Source organism: Carassius gibelio, chromosome B3, assembly GCF_023724105.1.
Source record: "Carassius gibelio isolate Cgi1373 ecotype wild population from Czech Republic chromosome B3, carGib1.2-hapl.c, whole genome shotgun sequence".
Taxonomy (NCBI): domain Eukaryota; kingdom Metazoa; phylum Chordata; class Actinopteri; order Cypriniformes; family Cyprinidae; genus Carassius; species Carassius gibelio.
Window position 1 is genome coordinate 7,989,901 of NC_068398.1, and position 19,623 is coordinate 8,009,523.

A 19,623-nucleotide genomic window follows, 5' to 3' on the forward strand; every position below is an offset into this window, starting at 1 on the left:
GAACTCACTACGTATTTCTGAAGGAGGGACTTCATAAAAACGGGCTGATGACTTCCTTGTTCTATGACAGTGAAAACAGCGGTATACAGATAGGTGAATTGTGTGAAAAATACTGTGGTTTTTTACACGCGAAACATGAACATGTTATATTGCACACTGTAAACACAATCAAAGCTTCAAAAAAGCACGAAAAACGGGACCTTTAACTTGTAAGCACAAAACACAAGATACTTCTCTTTTCAATATGAATAAGGCTTTATTAGATAAATCTAAAACATGAACTAATCTAACACATAAGCACATGCACTCAGACATTCATACAAGTTGCAGGAAGATAGAAAGTTAGGAAAGAATGAGTTTAAGAGAATGGAAATATGGAATCCCAAGTTTACAGCAATACGTGAAATTGCATAGACATGAACAGCCATCAATCACTTAATTAACCCTCGCATTGAGTTCCTTAATGAGGTTAAAATTATATAGATATAATTACACCAGTACAAATGTCTGAAGGTAGTACTTGCATCTCCTGTGTTAAGTTGTCATTGAAAAGGGGTTTCCCGATGTCGCTGATTGGCTGGAAGTTCTGTAGTTGTTGAAGTGATGTCTTGGGAAGCCTGTGGTTGGGCGTTGGCTGAAGACGCGGAGTCACCGGCGGCGCCAGGGGGGGTCTTGGGGGGTCTCAAGACCCTGCCAAAAAATGCCTTGACCCCCCATTTGACCCCCCAGCCTCTTCCTGATTAAAATATATATATATATTCGGGATAAAGATCCAAAAATGTTTCTCTTCAAACTACGCAGAACAATAATAAATAATAATTATTTCGACATTTATTCATACACTGAACCGAGAACCATTTCTGTCGGACGCGTCCGATTCGAGAACCGATGAGCTGATGATAACTGCGCATGCGTGATTCAGCGTGAAGCAGACTGACACAGAGCGCATCTGAACCGAACTGATTCTTTTGGTGATTGATTCTGAACTGATTCTGTGCTAATGTTATAAGCGCGGGTAAACCAAAGGCTTGAATGAAGGGCAATCATCGCCAATGACGGCATTACATCGAGCGCAAAAGAACCGGTGAACCATTTTTTTTTTCAGCTGGTTTATTTGATCGAATTGTCCGAAAGAACCGGTTCGCTTGAGCACCTGCTCCTTTGCCCCTTAAGTGCCCTTTGTCAAAGCAAAATTTCCTCATTTTTTTTTTTTTTTTGTAATAACATAAACTTTTGTGAATGCCTGCCCACGCCCAATCATAATATTAGTACAATTTAATAATAATAATTTAGCCGTAAATAAAATGACCAACATGATGACAGTTCACCTGACTACGACCTCATCCAACCGGGAAATTTCCTCACGCTGCACGCGCATTTTTAAATTGCTAGAGGATATTTTCAACATCGTGGCAGCTGGTAAGTGGTGTTTCATTCTCAGCGAAGTGATTTTGGTGTTTATTTACTTATTATTATTTTACAAGAACGATGTGATGTGAGAACATGCAGATACGTTGTTTATATTGCTGTGTGTAGCCTGTAGTGTAGAAGTAACACTAGCGTGCTGTTTGAGGGAGAAAAGTTTCACAGGCATCTAGGGGTCTGGTCTTTTTTATGTTATTTGAATAAACTTTTATTATATTACAGTACTTATTTATTTTTAACACGTAAAAATAATTATCACAACACTGGTAAGGCTTATTCAGATTTTCTCATTCTCTGAATTATCATTATAAAAATAAAAACAATTCAGATTTTAAATGTGATGCAAATATTTTTTCTACAATAGCAGCAGTGTTTACAACAGCAAGACCACTTTAGCCTGTAAACTCAATATCTATCTGGAAATAAATGTAAAAATATCAATGTCAATAAAAATGCATAATATACCTGACATGAAAGTGCAGTGTGAAGGATATGAATAACAAATGTAGCCTGTCATTTGTTTACATTGCAAAGGTGTTTTTGTTGTTTAGTAGCAGAAATATGCAGTTATTAGCCATGTCCACTGTATTTTTTGTTGGTTTTCATGAGACCCCCCTTGAAAAGACCAGGACCCCCCATTGCCCCCCCAATCAAAATTGTCTGGAGCCGCCACTGCACGGAGTTGTGTGCGCTGGTTGAAGTTGAACAGGCACTCTAGGTCAGACTCAGAGACACGGCATTACAAAACTTAACTCAGAACACGAAACTCTCAAACGGAAAAGAAAAGAAGTAAAGTTTGAAGAGACTAGGTGGTGTTTCTTCTCATCGTGGCTAAGTAGCAGCAGACATGCAGGCCGAAGCACACTGGAACTGTGCTCAAAGAACGCTAAAAGGCTAGTAGCAAAGCTAAAAGCAAACTAAAAGCAGACATGACTAATAGCAGAAGAAAAGCTAAAAGCTAGGAAGCAAAGCTACAAGCTAAAAGCCAGCATGACTGATAGCAAAAGCTAAATGCAAGCCAGAAGCTAAAAGCAAACATGACTAATATCAAAAGCTAAGAAGCAAAGCTAAAAGCTAAAAGCAAAATGTTATGGTGTCCTGAGTATTTAAACTGGCCTGTTGGCCACACCTCAAATGCTGCCTTTTCCAATCAGATATCATCTTTGCTCGGGGTATCATAAATCATATGTTATCTTATCAATCCGAATTTTCCCACTCTTGCAGGGTAAAATTTTGGACATGATTCCTCTAACAAGAATATGATACATTTCACAAATAATTGATGGTCAGGACTGTTTCAAGCTAACAGATTCAAACACATACATACTAAACATGGATATGTATCCATAAGCTGTCCAATCTCAATCAAAGGACAATCAAAGGATCTTGTTTATTACTCTCATGGGTTTACATGTGATGTCCGGCGTTGCATCTCAATTACTTGCCCCAAATTTGACAATCTCTTCTCCGAATTGAAATTGTCAAAAATTGTTCTAATGGTGTTAATGTCGAAAGCTGTTCTGTGAAAGATTTAGTTGGTTGGTTGGTCAACTTGTTTCTGACTTGTGGCACTAGGACTGATTTATGACCTCCTTTTGCCTCCCTGAGGAATTTGGCTCATATTTCAACCACAGCCCTGATCGACTCTTTAATTTGTCTGGTTCGGGTCAGATATTCTACACAGTCAATTTCAATATTTTCAGTGGTGAATGTGATTCACTGATTCAGCTCATCCATGTGTCATTGTATCTGATAATGGGAAACAAGTGAAACTTTGAAACTTAAGGCTGGTTCACACGGCAGGATAATTAGGCCGATTTTATCCCCGATTCACCCCTTCCGACAATCTTAGGATGCTCCGATTATCGTAAAATAATCTGATCAAATATTCCTGCCATGTGTGGTGTGTTAAGACTGCTCTCCTCTGCTCGGAAGAATGTCGGGACCGCTCCGATCTCAAATCTGGGATATCCAACATGTTGGATTTATTTGGCCCGATTTCTTCTCGTGTGTGGTGTCCCCCGAGGACAAACAATCATGCAGCCTGTGGACTGTGGCGTGTAGCCAATCAGAAAGCGAGGTGACGAGGCGGTGAGGAAGTAACGGGAAACAAAATCTAAACAGCCGGCGTATATAATATAACAAATATAACAAATACAAATAAAGTCGATGGGCATTACTACATCCACAACTGCAGTCCACCAGAGTACATGGAAACGAATATATTAACGTTTATTTCAACGGTTATTAATCTGTGTAGTACGTAACAACATTTCTATGAGATAAAACAACAACTTATCTCCATATTATGATATAGCAAGTAATAGTCCATGTTCGTGTTGTCTCCACCTCTTTGACCATCGCCTTTTCTTGTTTTTCTTATGTTTTTTTTCCGTTAAAAACAAAGCACAAACTATGGCCACTGCACCCTCTTCGTCCGCCATAATTGTTTACTCTAAAGTCACGTTTGATTTTGAGGGATTTTGCAAGATTTCCCGTCTGACCTGGGAATGCTCTGGAGTCAAATCGGTTCGTGTGTGATGTGTTGATATTGCCGTGTGACTGCACACCACACACGGAACGACCAAAACTGTTAGACCCGTGATTTTTTATCGCCGTGTGTGGGGTCTCTCAGGTTTGGAAAATCGGCTGACAATTTTAAAATCGTCCCGTGTGAACCAAGCCTTACACAGAAGAGAGCTGGAGGGAAATGAAGAGCAAACTGACACATTTAATGAATATCTTGGTTTTCTTTGGAGGGATGGATTCTCCTCAGGGAGATTTTATTATGAAGTTCAGCTAAAGGAAGAAACTAACCGTTTTATTGGGAGTGGCTAAGGAAACCTTTAAAAGGAAGTGCTGGATCAGCCAGAGTCCTAAGGATGGACACTGGACTGTGAGTCTGAGAGATGGGAAGTGTTGGTCTCATGAGTTTTCATATGCTCTTTCTTGGAGTGTGAACCCCCGAGGGTTTGGTGTGTTTGTGTATTATCATCTCCTTTTATGATGTGGGGTCCATGTCTCATATTTACTTCACTATCAGTTGTTTGATGAAAAACTCTATCCATTTGTTTGTTTGGGATATGTGTGAAAGATGAAACTGAATTTACATCAAGTAATATGCAAAGAAATTCAATTTCAAAAGTGTAACAGCAATAAATATGAAATATTATTTACACTACCAGTAAAAGGGTGGTTTATGTCCCGCATTATCTTAAAAATGTTTTGATTTAAAGACTACACATGAAGTTGGGCGGTAGCTAATTACTGAATTACTTGAAACGTGATATGCTGTCACTCATGGTACTTACAAGATGGTTAACATCAGAAAAAGTACTTGATACTGAGAAAAAGAGCTGGTACTTCACAGAATCAAGCGATGTCATGTTTTAAAACCAAATACATGCTAAAATTAATTTACAGATATCTGGAAACTATTAGGATTTAGTCATTTTATTTTATTTTACTTTATTTGTTAAAATGGTAATTAGTTAAATTAGTAATCAATAATTAATAGATAAAAAAAGGAACACACGTTTTTGAAGAGACAGAAAAAGCTTTTGAAGAAAAAAAAAATCTTAGGACGTTATCTCGGGAAGGAGACTATTTAATAGCCTTCCTGCAGGTTATTTTAAGAAATCAAATAGGAAGAGACATGCTAAAGCACTTCTGTCCTGTAGAGGGCGTTCATGTTTGTATCTACAGTGAAAGATTATTTCTGTTAGTCATTAAAATGACATTAAATCTGATTAGAAATCAAGTCAACACCAGATTTAAATTTGTTAAGTATTAACTAGTATAATGGGAGGGACTGTGTAATCTTAAGACGTTTATGATAAGAGAAAGTAAAACTAAAACGGGGATAGTCTCTGTATGATCTCTTGTATCATCTTATTTATTCACACTCTTGAATTAAAGGTAAGTCATGGCAGAACTGAGAAATACTTATACATAAACTTCTACAAGTCTACATTGATTTTCTGAATTTATACATTCTGGTTATGTGTAAAATAAAGAAAACACATGCATGTTAACACACAGTTCTGTGAGTTTTCTGATTATAATACACACTATTTTTTTATGTTTTTCCTTTTAGCTTCTGTGTCCTTCAGAGATGAAGTTTATTTGTTTGACCGTCTTGATTATTTGTGGAATTACTGATTCAAGATCAGGTAATTATTTGTATTCAAGCATGTTCATGTGTAAAAGAAAGCTGAAGAGAGATCTAATAAGTAACTTTTATAAGGGCCAATGTACAATCAGCCGGTCATAGTCCAACTGAAGGAGTTTATTTTGCATTCATACCAGGTTTACTGTACATCATGCAGCTTAATACACAAACACTTGTTAAATAAACAAAGATTAAAAAACTTATTTGTTATTTTGTAGAAACTACACTGCAAAAACAAAATACATGCATATAGAAAACAAGGTTTCTAGGATGAGCGGTCAGTTATATTATGTTGTTGTGGATAACGATCATTATCCAGAAATATTTGACCACAGAATGACTAGATTTACCAATCAGAAGCAAGTATTCCAAAGAGCCATGTAATAAGTAATCAAATCAGTGTTTTATGTAGTTTAACGTAGTGTATGAATCCTCAGCTGAACTCATGCAGAGCTGAGTTTTTTGTGGGGAAATAACATGCTGCTTTACATGGAAACATTTTTTAAGGGAAAATGTTGATTTGTTTCTGGTGCAGGATTATCAAACCAGATGTAATTTACTGTGAAATAAGAAGAGCATTCTAAAAGAGCATTCTGTAGAATAAACATACTGTCTATAGCTAAATGTTTAAGTGGTATAGATTTAAAGGCCAAAAAATACCATAAAAGTATCAGACTATAATAGCCTTTTGTTAAGAACAGACCCAAATTCAGTTGTCATTATATGTCTACTGTTGCTGTTAAATATGATGTCCCGGTTTCACAGACAGGGCTTAGATTAAGCCAGGATTAGGCCATAGTTCAGTTAGGACATTTAAGTAATTTTTATTAATATGCTTTGGACAAAAACATTACAGGTGTACCTCTTGAGATGAAATCAAGGCATTGATATATTTTAAGGAAGGTTGGGCAAGTTGATGCATTATTATTGCATTAACACATAAACTAATTAAAGCTAACAATTATTTTATCGCACGTTAACAGTTTTTTTTTAAATTCATATTAGTAAGAAAGTCCATTGCTCATTGGCTCTGAATACACATACAGACAAACCATGTGTAACAGAAGGAGTGGGATGTTGATCAGTACTGACATGGAAGGGTCGTCATCAACCAATGAGAGCATTTTGGGAGGGCCTGACAGCAGCAGTGCTCACATCAACTGCACTCCCCATAAAATGATTTGGTTAAGCATCACCAGCAAACCACTGTTCACTGTTAACAGAAAAGTGTGCAGCGTGCTCGTAATCACGAATTCAAAAGTAGGAAAAGGAACATTTCCAATAGCACGTGAAGACAGCAGAGATACACAATGTAACTCATAAAAAGACAGTAGAAATCATTATAATCAGTAATTAAATGCCCACTGGATGGAACAAATGCCTTGTTTGTAATGTGTTTTGTTTATTGTGTCTTGTCGCGCTTGGACTCTGCATCACAGTATGTTAAGTGGCATAACATTTCCATCACACACTTGAAGAATTTGGCCAAACACAACGCACTGGATAGCTGGCCAATCAGAGCACACCTCACTTTTCAGACCGATGAGCTTTATAAAAATGTACGCGTTTTAGAAAGGCGGGGCATGGTGGAGCAACAATAATTTACATTATGTGGAAAATAATGTGTTTATTTTTTAACCTTAAACTGCATAGAAACATTGCATTACACCAAATAGAAAAGATAATGTTCTTTTTAGCAACATCATGGAATCATGCTGCACGTATCAGAAGTTCTGCTCTCCATTCACTACATGCATACTGAGTCCCTACGCGTCCACACAAGCACTCGCCCATCAAGTGTTGTCCCACGCCACACTTTGCTGCATTTGGTCCCACGGGAGAGAAGGTCTCTACTTGAAATGTGCCTTTTATAATATTATGATGGAGGCTCTGGGCTCTGAGCATAACTTCTTTTTCTATAACAAATGTTTACAATAAATTTTAGCTGTTACTTTGTAAAAGGAATACTGCTGTAAAAAAAGCACCTTATTTGTTTAAAGTTCCCAAACTAAATGTTGTAGCACTTTTGTTCATATAGCAGTACTTTTAAATGAAAAAAGTGCACAATACACTACTTTTGAATTTATTATTGAATTTTGAGCATAACAATGTGATTAATTGCAATTAATAGGAGAACATCATACAATTAATCGCGATTAAAACTTCTAACCATTGCCCTGCAATTACTTTAAGATTAGTCAGTGAAAGTTTATTTCAGTTAAAACAGCTCAGACTTACACTTTAGTCTGGGACTAGGCTTAAGTCTTGACTCTGAAACTGGGTGACTGTGTTGTGATAAGTTTAAATGTGAGAACCAACAATGAGTGGTGTCAATGACCTGGAAAAATACTGATTGACGTACCAAGTTCTGGAACACTTTTATATTTTTTGTCCTTTTGAAAGTTGACTCTCCCTCATAACTGTCCGGCAATGTATTGGGCCATTATCGGCATTAACGTGCTGCGTTAACGTGAGACTCTTATCGGGCGATAAAAAAATATCGCCGTTAATCTATTCTCAAAGTTGGGTTGGGAGCTGGGTCTATACTAAGCAAGCTATGATGACTTTCACCTTGATATTTTATATAACCGACTGGCTGAGGAGAGCCTAAAAAGATGCTCAGGACAGTTGACGGGCCACTGCTGCGCATCGTCACGAAAGCTTATCTTTTTCACATGTTTTTAAGACTTACCGCTTGTCGATTTAAACATTAAAGCATCCAAACACAAGACGTGGAAAAGCTGAACAGAGTAGCTGGTTACTCGCACGCTGTGTTTGGTGCAGAGAGAGAGCCGCGTATCACGGACAGCGACACTGAACCAAGCTCACTTCTGCAAAGTTCTCTTTTGGAAACAGGAGATGAGCCTCTTTTCTAATGCACCACCTAGCTTGATAAGCCCCTTCTCAAAGACTTACTGTTTGTCAATTTTTATAGGTAACACACATATTCTGAATGCCTTTGGCAGAATTCTAATGAGCCATTTAATCTAGATTAATCTAGATTAATTTCAAGATCACAGTGAGATTAGATTAGATCTAGATTAAACAAATTAATCTATGCCCACCACTAGTTTAAACATTTTGTAAAATATATTTTTTTTTGTAGAAAGACATATAGTTTTGGAACAGCATGTGGGGGAGCAAGTTTTGACACCTCAAAACTTAGACAATCTTTAGGACTGTATAAATTAAATGTGTTTTTTTCTCTTATAACAGAGCAGTATGAAGTTGTGGGACCTGCAGATCCAGTAATTGCTTTAGCTGGTGAAGATGTGATTCTGCCCTGTTCAGTTAAACCCAGCATCAGTGTTGTAGACATGAGAGTGGAGTGGTTTAGATCTGATCTGATAGACTCAGTAGTGTATCTCTATGAGGATCATGACGACAGAAACGCAGAGCAGACAGAGTTCTACAGAGGGAGAACAAAACTGAATCATGAAGAATTACAGAGCGGAAACGCATCACTCAAACTCTCATCTGTCCAAGTCTCTGATGAAGGACGTTACAAGTGTTTTATTCAGTCCAAATCCTGGTATGATGACGCTACTGTTGATCTCAATGTTGAAGGTGAGTAAACCAATGAAAATAAACATTTAATGATTTAAGACATGAAGCTTTGGTGTAGGGGTCAGTTGTAAAGGTGTCCATAAGGGCATAGAAATATCATGTTTAGCAGACTGTCATAACACTATTATGGTTTACTCCTGCTGAACTCACAAAATTTGATGACGTTTAAAGGGGGGGTGAAATGCTCGTTTTCACTCAATATCATGTTAATCTTGAGTACCTATAGAGTAGTACTGCATCCTTCATAACTCCAAAAAGTATTTAGTTTTATTATATTCATAAGAAAGATAGTCTGTACCGATTTTTCCCGGAAAAACACGAGCGCCTGGAGGCGTGACGTGTGGGCGGAGCTAAAGAATCACGAGCGCCAGTTGCGTTGAGAGCGTTTGGAAGCTGTGACAGCTGTGAAGGCTGAAACTGAACGAGAGCAGCAGCAGCAAGGACTCGCTCCGAGCGGGGCTCGAACCCGGGTCTCCGATGGGAGGCGGACGCACTAACAAGGAGGCAGAGATATTTGAAGCAGTTTTACTCACCGCCTGTGGTTCCAACACACAATCGTGACCCTTTTTCGTTGGGATTGCATCATCCTTAAGAAATAAACGATACGCAAATCCGTCGTCAAACTGGGCTTTGTCTGTAAAACAAGCATTTTAGAAATGCAGGGAACAAACACAAATACTTGCACAACTCCCTTGATGCTCTGTAAAAATAAACTCCATCCACTGGTCCCTTAATGCTGTTTTTTCTTTGGTAATCTGTGCAGGGTTGTCTTGCCCTGGCAACCAAAAACACACTCCTTTTGTGACATATCGCGACGCTCTCGCTCTGATCAGTGATTGTCTGTGCACAGCCTCTCAGTGCTCTGCTATACGGGAGCGCGCGCTCTTCTGGCAGAAGTGCCCTCAGGACCCATATAAGTAAATTCCGCTCCATCTAACATCACACAGACCCATACTCGAAAAAAACTTTGCTCATCATCACTTCGACACGGCATTAGATCTGGCTTTTGTTCACACACAAATTATTTTGAACAAATTAATTTGAATGCATGTGGGTCAAAGACGAAAAAGTGTTTAAGCATAAAAAAGTGTAATACTGCTTTAAATTGTTGTAGCCCCCCCCCCCCAATTATTTAATTGCAATTTTGTTTTTGTTTTTCTGAGCAGAAAATAAATATCATACATTTTCCCCTGATTTACAGAAGACACCCAGTAAAATGTCATTCAGTGTAACAATCTTGTCAGGCATATTTACAAAAATCTTTTTATGACATATTAAAAGACTAATTACTTTCAGCCCAAATACTAATGAGTTGTAATTTTACATATTTAACATTTGCCACTATCCTAGGTTTTGCCCATTTGTCAGGAAGAATTTTTTAATAATTTAAAACACATTAAAATTTAGCATGCTCCATTATTTTTTTTTAGATATTTTAATATGTACACGTCAGAATAAGCATGTTGTTTGAATTTTTGCATAAATATTGTGTTACACTGAATGACAATGTAACATTATTACAACCAAATTTTACATTTTATTCTCTAAAAACTTAGTTGAAACCTTAAAAGTAGACATTTTACTTACATTTAAAGGTGCCATCTGTAATGTTTGGCAAAAAAAATCAAGTCATACTCCACATTCCATACCAGATGGGGGCAGTATGCCTCAATAAAGTTAATTGGTCTACTCTAGAGTAACAAACGAGAAACGGCATAGTCTCTATGCTCCGCCCCTACTTTCACAACAACACTACAGCCATAGCCGAAGCCTAACTGTGCGTTCACACCGCCGGCGTCTAGAGTGTCAAAAATCATTCTTGCCGCTCTGCTCACGACGCTGCAGAAAGATTTGTGAGCGCTCAGACGCTCTGACGTAGATCGAATGCTTATTTTGTATTTAAAGCGGCCGCAAAGCAAACAAGCTTGTTGATCTCGTGCAGACTAACCACAAGGAGTTATAACCTCATTAAATATTTTTGTGGACGAAATATTAGGATCCTTTACTTAAAATGAACAATCTCAGACACCTTGGTCCACGTATCACTTTTAATTAATTTTTTTATGTCCCTGTAGGCAAACAGGGACACATCATAGATTAATACAAACGCTAAACAGCAATAATCAACCTGTCCTTTATTCTGCTTGAGAACTAATGTGCCAACTCTCAAGCATTCACCGTGAGACACACGCAATTGACTCTTTTCACATGCTTTCACACCACACATACATTTTTTCACGCACAGAAAAACCAAGAAGCAAAGAGGACACGGAGACCAACAGTCTAGACAGAGCAGGTTAGTTATGATGCATAGGGCTGTGCAAAAAATCGAATGCGATTTTCATGCACCTCTCATCAGTAAAGACGCTCCTGTAATTAGAAGTATATCTCCAGCCTGTGCGTTCAGATCAGGGTTGCCAGGTTTTCACAACAAATCCTCCCCAGTTGCTTCTTAAAACTAGTCCAAAACTAGCCCTATCGCGTTTCCGGGAGGTTCCCCGATAAAAATTGCTTCCCGGGGTTAAAATATACATTTTTGGGAAGGGTTTCCCTGGTAAAATTAGCATTTTAGGGGCTAAATATCACGTTATTGGTATTGGGATTGCTTCAAACCGCGGACATGAAAAACAACCGCAGACTTGGCAACACTGGTTCAGGTGGAGCGGCAGTTACTGCACAGAGCCTTAGTCTACCGACAACTAACACAAAATCGCTTTCAAAATCGGCAAAGAATCACCTGCGATTTAAACATCGATGTTGTGTAGATTGTCAGTGAATTACGGCTCCGTGTAGTAAATGCCAACCAGTGTTGCCAAGTCTGTGGTGGTTGTTTTTCATGGCCGCTGGTCACAGCGACCCCAATACAAATAACGTGATATTTAGCCCCCAAAATGCGAATTATACCAAGGCAACCCTGCTAAAAAACCTATATTTTAACCCCGGGAAGCAATTTTTTATTGGGGAACCTTCCGGAAGCTAGATTGGGCTAGTTTTGAGAAGCAACTGGGCAGGATTTGTTGTGAAAACCTGGCAATCCTTATCTGAACACACGTGCTGGAGATATACTCCTAATTACAGGAGCGTCTTTACTGATGAGATGTACATGAGTAAAGACATGCACATCCCTATATAATAAAATGGGTAACGTTAAGTTATAGCTAGCTAATTATCAAACGCAGCTACGGTTAGCCATCGCTAACATTAGCACGTTTATCGAACAGCCTTCGTTACATTTCTATGTTATAACTTCCCGAAAATAAATACACAAACATATAAAACAAACTTCTAGCGAAATACTAACAGCATCTAACTTGCAAATTCGGAGTCGAACCTCATTTCTTTCAGGTCCATCAGTTGTCTCCAGCGATTAAAAGCAGTGCCGATGTTTACTCTGGTATTCTTATCGGATTTGATTTGTAATTCCGAGCGCGGTTGTTTCCCTGTAGCGGGTGTTGGTCTCTTGCCAAGGGCTTCAGCTATTCTTCCGCTCTCTTCTCTGAACTGAAAGTAGTGGGCTGTACTTTCCACACGATTGACTCAGGTTGATATCTCTGCAGCACTATAACTTGACATTTTTTTAATGACATCATCGCCCTTATTTCTTCTCATTCTTTTGATGCCTGTAGGTCATGTTATGGATATTTTTACCTCAATTTCTGCATATGGCACCTTTAATGTGCTTTCTTTGGACACAAAATCACTTTTGTACATTTCTTTCGATGCGGACATCTTAACATCTTTGACCCATGTACAAAACCTCCATATATTTTGCAGATTTCAAGTCAACTTAAATTAATAGCAAAAAATGTGATATCATATCAACATCAAGAGATTAATTGTTTAAGGGAAACAGATCAGTTTAGCTCAAAGGGAATAATTAACGAGCTGTGTAGCATCAACTCTACATGGATATTAATATCCAAAATTTAGTGAAAACACAATTAATTAGAACCGTGATAAGATTGGCAGTTTAAGACATTAACTTGTAGGACACAAATAACAAGATACTTCTCTTTTCAATGTAAATAAGGCTTTGTTGGATAAATCTAAGACATCTAAACTAATCTAACACATAGAAATGCACTCATACATTCACACAAGTTGCAGAAAGAGAGTAAGTGAGAAAATAATGAGTTTAAGAGAGTGAAAATGTGAAATCCCTAGTTTATAGAAATATATGAAATTTCTTAGATCTGAACAATCATCAGTCGTTTAAATAACGAGTTTCTCAGAGCGAGGCTATTAAGCTTCATATTAAATGCACCAGTTCAGCTAGAATCTGCAGGTACTTGAGTTGGTTGTTTAGGGGGTTTCCTTGTTGTCATCATTGCAGAAAGGGAGTTTCCCAAGGTTGCTGATTGGCTGGAAGTTCCATAGTCATAAAAGTGGCATCTTGGGAAGCCAATGGTCGGGTGTTTGCTGACGATGCAGAGTTGTGGGCTGGTTGAAGTTTTGAGGCGATCATGAGGTGAACTCGGAGACACAGCGTTGTGGCAATTCTTAACTCAGAACATGAAACGCTTAACGAAAAAAGAAAAGAAACTAAATTAAAAGAAAGAAAAGGGTAAAGTTTGACGAGACTAGGTGCACTGTAAACAAATGTAAGTTGAGAAAACTTAAAAGTTTTTTTAAAAGAATTTTAGCTTTCTCTACTTTTTGTTGTAGCGTTACTGTTCTCATCTAACATGAAACAGAAAGCTAAACTCGTTCCTTCAAAATGTTTTCCTCCAATGAACAGGCGATGTGTTGTACTTGGCAGGTAATTTTAATGAAGAAAAGGTAAAACTGAAATAACAAACACATAACAAAATACAAATAAGTAAACAAAAATATATTCAGCACAAAACAAATAATAATTACTCCTTAATTGGGTCTTAAGTTATTAAATTAAATATACTCACTGACGATGCCCCATGAACAAACAAAAGATGGATTGATAGAGATGGCATTAACTACAACATGTGCTTCCTCAACATGACTGCAACAAAGCACAACAGGAAATGATATCACTCACAGGAAATCTAAATTACAAAATAAAACACACACCTTCAAAATAAAGGCATTCTACATTAAACAGTCTCTTGTAACTTTCTTAATTTACACCACTCTCCCCGCCTGGCATCTGCAAGAGGCCATATGTACTTTAAACTAAACCACCTCTGACTCCAAGAGTAGAACAACCTCAGAGACTGGTCTCAGGTAAGTCCTGGGGGGTTGGTGGGAGGCCACCTTTACTTCCACTTTCCTAACCAGCCCATCATCACTCTGAAAAGCCTTTGCTATTACTCCGATTGACCATTCATGCCTTCTTGCTTGTTTGTTCTTTAGCAGCACTATGTCTCCATCCTTGAGATTTGGCTTTTTGGTATGCCACTTTTGTCTGATCTGAAGTGTATTCAAGTACTCAAGCCTCCATCTTGCCCAGAACATGTCTGCTAATGCCTGAACTTTTTTCCATTCCAGTTTCAATAGATTGGCATTCGAGAAGTTCCCAGAAGGAATTGGTGGAGTCCCAATCTTCTGCGTAAGCAGCATTGCTGGAGTAAGTATTAGAGGCGCTTCCGGGTCTGAGGAGACTGGTATCAATGGCCTAGAGTTAATCATGGCCATTACCTCTGCCATCAAAGTGCAAAGGACTTCATGGGTAATCTTCGACCTCCCTTCTTGGAGCAACATTGAATCCAGGATACGCCGTGCTGTTCCTATCATGCGCTCCCAACTGCCTCCCATGTTAGACGCATGCGGGGGGTTAAAGACCCATGTGCACCTTTGACTGAGTAGGTATGCATTGACACTGTCCTCTTGAGCGTCTGGGGAAAGCTTTAATTTGTTGGTAGCCCCAACAAAATTTGTCCCGCGATCTGACCTAATCTGCTTTGCTGGTCCCCTGATCGAGAAAAACCTGCGGAGGGCATTTATGCAGCTTGAAGCAGTCATCGACTCAATCACCTCCAAATGGACAGCTCTAGTGGACATACAAGTGAACAATATCGCCCACCTCTTGCTGTTGGCACTTCCACCTCTGGTCCGACATGCTACGACTTCCCAAGGCCCAAACATGTCCAGCCCTACATAGGTAAATGGAGGCTCTTGCTGCAGGCGCTCTGTGGGGAGGTCCGCCATCTGCTGCTGTTCCAACCTGCCACGCAATTTTCTGCATGTCACACATTTGTAGATAAGGCTGTTGATGGCTCATTTTGCTCCCACTATCCATAGGCCACTTCCACGCACAGCGCCTTCTGTGAAGTGCCTTCCCTGGTGTTTAACCTGTTCGTGGTGATGGCGAATAAGTAACACAGCAAGATGATGCTTGCCAGGGATAAGGATGGGATGAGTCTCATCCGCAGGTAGGTTTGAATGGGTAATGCGTCCTCCTACAGGTAGCAGACCCTCTTTGTCCCTCACTGGATGTAACTTCTTTAGAGGACTACTCCCAGGTAAGTCTTGTTTGCTTTCAAGGCATGTCATCTCTTCTGCGTGAACCTCGCATTGTACACTCTTTATGATGACGTGTTCTGCCTTGGTTAACTCAGCACTTGTAATGCCTTTCTTGCAGTAGTGCCATCCAACACATTCTGCATCATGCGCTGGTTTGTGTAGGCTTCGTGCCACATGTAACAGTCGAGCTACAGCTCGTCACTCGACTCCATGACGAAAAGCATTCAAAACGCTTGGTGTCCAGTTGTTCTCCTGAGACCTTTGTCAAAAGCGCTGTGACCTTTGGGTGAAGTTCCACATCCGAGTCTGGACCAGTTCAAAGGCCATAATGTCCGTTGATGACTTCTCAGGTTCCAATAAAAATCTCGGTCCCATCAACCAACTGGTTCCTTGCAACTGACTTGCAGGCACAGATCTTGAGCCGAGATCGGCTGGATTGTTTTCGGTGGCTACATATCTCCACTGACTTGGATGGCTGGACTGTCTGATGCGTTGCACGCGGTTATTCACATATACATAGAACCTTCGAGATTCATTAGTTATATATCCCAACACAACCTTACTGTCTGTGAAGAATGTGATCCTGTCCAACTTAAGCCCTATTTCCTCTCTGATCTGGTCTGCAATTTCTATGGCCAACACTGCAGCACAGAGTTCTAGTCCCGCAATGGTAAGCTCTGCCAGAGGTGCCAGTGTGGCCTTGCCAAGTACGAAGCTGACTTCTGTGTGACCTTCATCAGTTTCCACCTTTAAGTAGGCAACTGCTGCAATTGCATTTACCGAGGCGTCACAAAAGACGCATAGCTCTGTAGCTTTGGCCCTGGTCAGTGAACATGTAGAATAGGTGCGACTGATGTTCAGATGATTAAGACCTTGCAGTGAGTCCTGCCACTGTTGCCACTTATCAAATTTATCCAGAGGCAGGGGACTGTCCCAATCTGTACCTTGAGACACTAGTTCTCGTAGAAGGAGCCTCCCCTCGACCATCACAGGCGCAAGGAAGCCTAAAGGATCAAACACGCTGTTGATGGTCGAGAGCACGCCTCTGCGCGTGAAGGGTTTCTGAGGCTCTGGAATGTTAAAGGTGAATGTTTCCCTTGCCCTATCCCAGGCTACACCCAGACTGCGCTGGATGGGTAAGTCGTCAACTGCAAGGTCCAGAGTCTCCAAGCCCCTGGCTCGATCTTCTTTAGGAAAGGCATTTATAACATCGACCTTGTTTGATGTGATCTTGTGGAGCTTTATGTTGTAACCTGCTATCAGATTTTGGGCTCTCTTTAGAACATCAACTGCTTTAACCTCAGTCGGAAAAGACCGTAAGGCGTCATCCACATAGAAGTCTTTCTTAATGAATTCACAGACATCCCTGCCGAAATCCTTCTCTCCCTCCTGTGCAGCTCTCCTCAACCCGTAGGTTGCAACAGCAGGTGATGGGGAGTTTCCAAACACATGGACCATCATTCGGTAATCCACCACTTCACTTTCAGGGTTGTTGTCCTTGAACCACAGAAAGCGCAAAACATCTCGATGCTCTTCCTGGACCAGAAAGCAATAAAACATTTGCCTAACGTCCGCAGTTATGGCTACTGGTTCCTTCCTGAACCTAAGAAGAACTCCCAGAAGACCATTGTTGAGATTGGGGCCCTGAAGCAAGACCTCGTTCAGTGAGACACCCTCAAAGCGAGCACTTGAGTCAAAAACTACCCTGATTTTACCGGGCTTATGTGGGTGGTAGACTCCAAAAATGGGAAGGTACCACACCTCCCTTCCCTCTGATGGTGGTGCCAACTCTGCATGGTTGTTATCCAAAATCGCTTGCATAAACTCCAGGAAGTCTTCCTTCATGCTGGGTCTCTTCTGGAAAGCTCGCTGTAATGACATAAGCCGTTGGTGTGCCTGGCGCCTGTTGTTAGGGAGTGGCTTCCTCGGGTTTCGGAAGGGCAAGGGTGCCACCCAGCTGCCACTTTCATCCTTTACAAACCCCTTGTCCATTAGCTGTAGGAAGGTCAAGTCGTCGATTAAAGGTGCTAACTGATTATCTTTTCAGTCCTTTGGAAGATTGTTGCACCAAGGAGGTCCTCTTGCTGCTCCAGAGAATGAGGCCAAGGTAAGGAGATGTTCTGATGAAGAGACTGACATAAATCCTCCTTAACTTTGACAAGGTTCTCACAAGGAAGCATATAACTGGGACCACCATTGTCCATGATACATGTTTTAAATGTGTTTACTTCTGTAGGGGTGTGGGCTCCACCCAGGCAGATGTCACCGACAATGACCCAGCCGAGATCATGCTTCTGGGCAAATGGAGCATTGTCTGGGCCATTAAACTGCCGACGAACCTTGTGGACCTGGAGAATGTACCTCCCTAACAGGAGCAAGATGTCTGCAGCGTCATCGAGAGCGGGTATTTGGTCAACTATAGATCGCATGTGGCTGTGGTGGTACGCTGCTTCTGGGGTTGGGATTTCTGCTTGACTGTTTGAGACATTATTACACACTATTAGAGTTGGAAGGGCGATACTTAGCTCTCCTGTGAGTGGCTCAACCATGAAACCATGAGCTCTTCTACTAGTCACCTTGACAACTCCAGCACATGTAGTCAGGATGTATGGAATTCGTGGTCCTTGTATTTGAAAGGAGTCAAAGAATTCCGTCTAGGCCAATGAGACGTTACTCTGATCATCTAAGATCCTTTTACTCTTCTCTGGTTGACCTTCAGGATAAACATTAACCAGACATATCTTCGAGCACGACTTTCCTCTGAAGCCTTTACCACAAACTTTTGTACACAGTGGTTTAGCCTCTAGGATTTGTTCATCATTGGGTGTGGTGACTGGCTCCCCGCCATGAACCTTCGAAGGACTCTTTTCTTTGGAACCTTTTTGCTCCTTGTAAGATATCAGATCCTTTGACTCTCTTAGAACAGGGCCAAAGTGCATAGCAGCCACAAGACGTTCACTTCCGCACTCTGCGCATTTTATAGAAGCGCCACATTCCTTGGCCTGATGGGAGATTGAAGCACAACAGCGAAAACACACTCCCTTATCCCTGAGGAATTTCTTCCTGTCATCCAAGAGCATAGCTCGAAAGCTCTTGCACTTCTTAAGTGCATGTGGTTTTTTATGTATGGGACATAGCATGTTCACGTCTTCTGTTTGGTTCTCCTCTCTATCCGTAGTCGTTTCCTCGTTGCTCACACTTGTCTTGTGCACAGAAACAGGATTCTTGTAATTGAGATTCCCCATTCTCTCCTTACTCAGGGCTGGTGCAACTGTAACATAAAAACTTGGATCGTTTCTTGCCCTGGCTTGTCTCCTTACAAAATCAGAGAAGACTGAAAATGGTGGGAAATGTACCCTGTGATCTTCCTTATATTTTGATCCTACTGTCATCCACTTATCCTGTAAATGGAAGGGCAATTTTTCTACAATGGGACTTACACCTCTTGCCGTGTCCAGATAAGCTAATCCTTGGAGATAACCATCTTCCTTAGCAGCTTCAAGTTCACACAGTAAATCCCCAAGTTCTCAAAGTCTGTGGTTATCATGGTTGCCTATTCTTGGGAAGTTGTCCAGTTTTGCGAACAAAGCCTTCTCTATGGCTTCTGGAGCTCCATAAAGTTCATCCAGTCTTTCCCAAATGTGGTTGAGACCCACCAATGGTTGACGGACATTGGCAGCTTTCATCCTGCGAGCCTGATAACTCGATTCGGGACCTAGCCATTTTATGAGCAGGTCAATTTGTTTGTGGGCAGAGATATCAAGTCCCTTCACAACACTTATAAATGTTGACTTCCAGCCAAGGAAGTTTTCTGGCCGATCATCAAATTTGGTCAAACCCCCTGAAACCAGCTGACTTCTTATTAAGAACTTAGCCAAGTCTGATGTATTGCTATTTAGGTCCTGACTAGGAGAGGGATTAGGAGTATAGTGGCTGAACACTTACTGCTTTTTATGATTGGAGGTATCAACTTTGATTTTTTTTTTTTTTTTTGATGTAGGCTTTGGATTTGCTGACTGGAA

At 40.3% G+C, this 19,623-nt stretch overlaps 2 protein-coding genes across 2 annotated transcripts in view; both read left to right on the top strand.

Moving 5' to 3' along the window:
* LOC127952423 (butyrophilin subfamily 1 member A1) overlaps positions 1-19,623 on the top strand; it is a 90,872-nt gene that overhangs the window by 25,825 nt on the left and 45,424 nt on the right. The gene's annotated exons all lie outside the window — the stretch shown is intronic.
* The window catches only part of LOC127952427 (butyrophilin subfamily 3 member A2), a 33,445-nt gene continuing 19,011 nt past the window's right edge, over positions 5,190-19,623 (top strand). Inside the window, exons 1-3 of the mRNA XM_052550859.1 lie at positions 5,190-5,343; positions 5,522-5,597; positions 8,813-9,163. Coding sequence (XP_052406819.1) covers positions 5,299-5,343; positions 5,522-5,597; positions 8,813-9,163 — 472 coding nt within the window. The 5' untranslated portion in view covers positions 5,190-5,298. The remainder of the gene's footprint in view (positions 5,344-5,521; positions 5,598-8,812; positions 9,164-19,623) is intronic.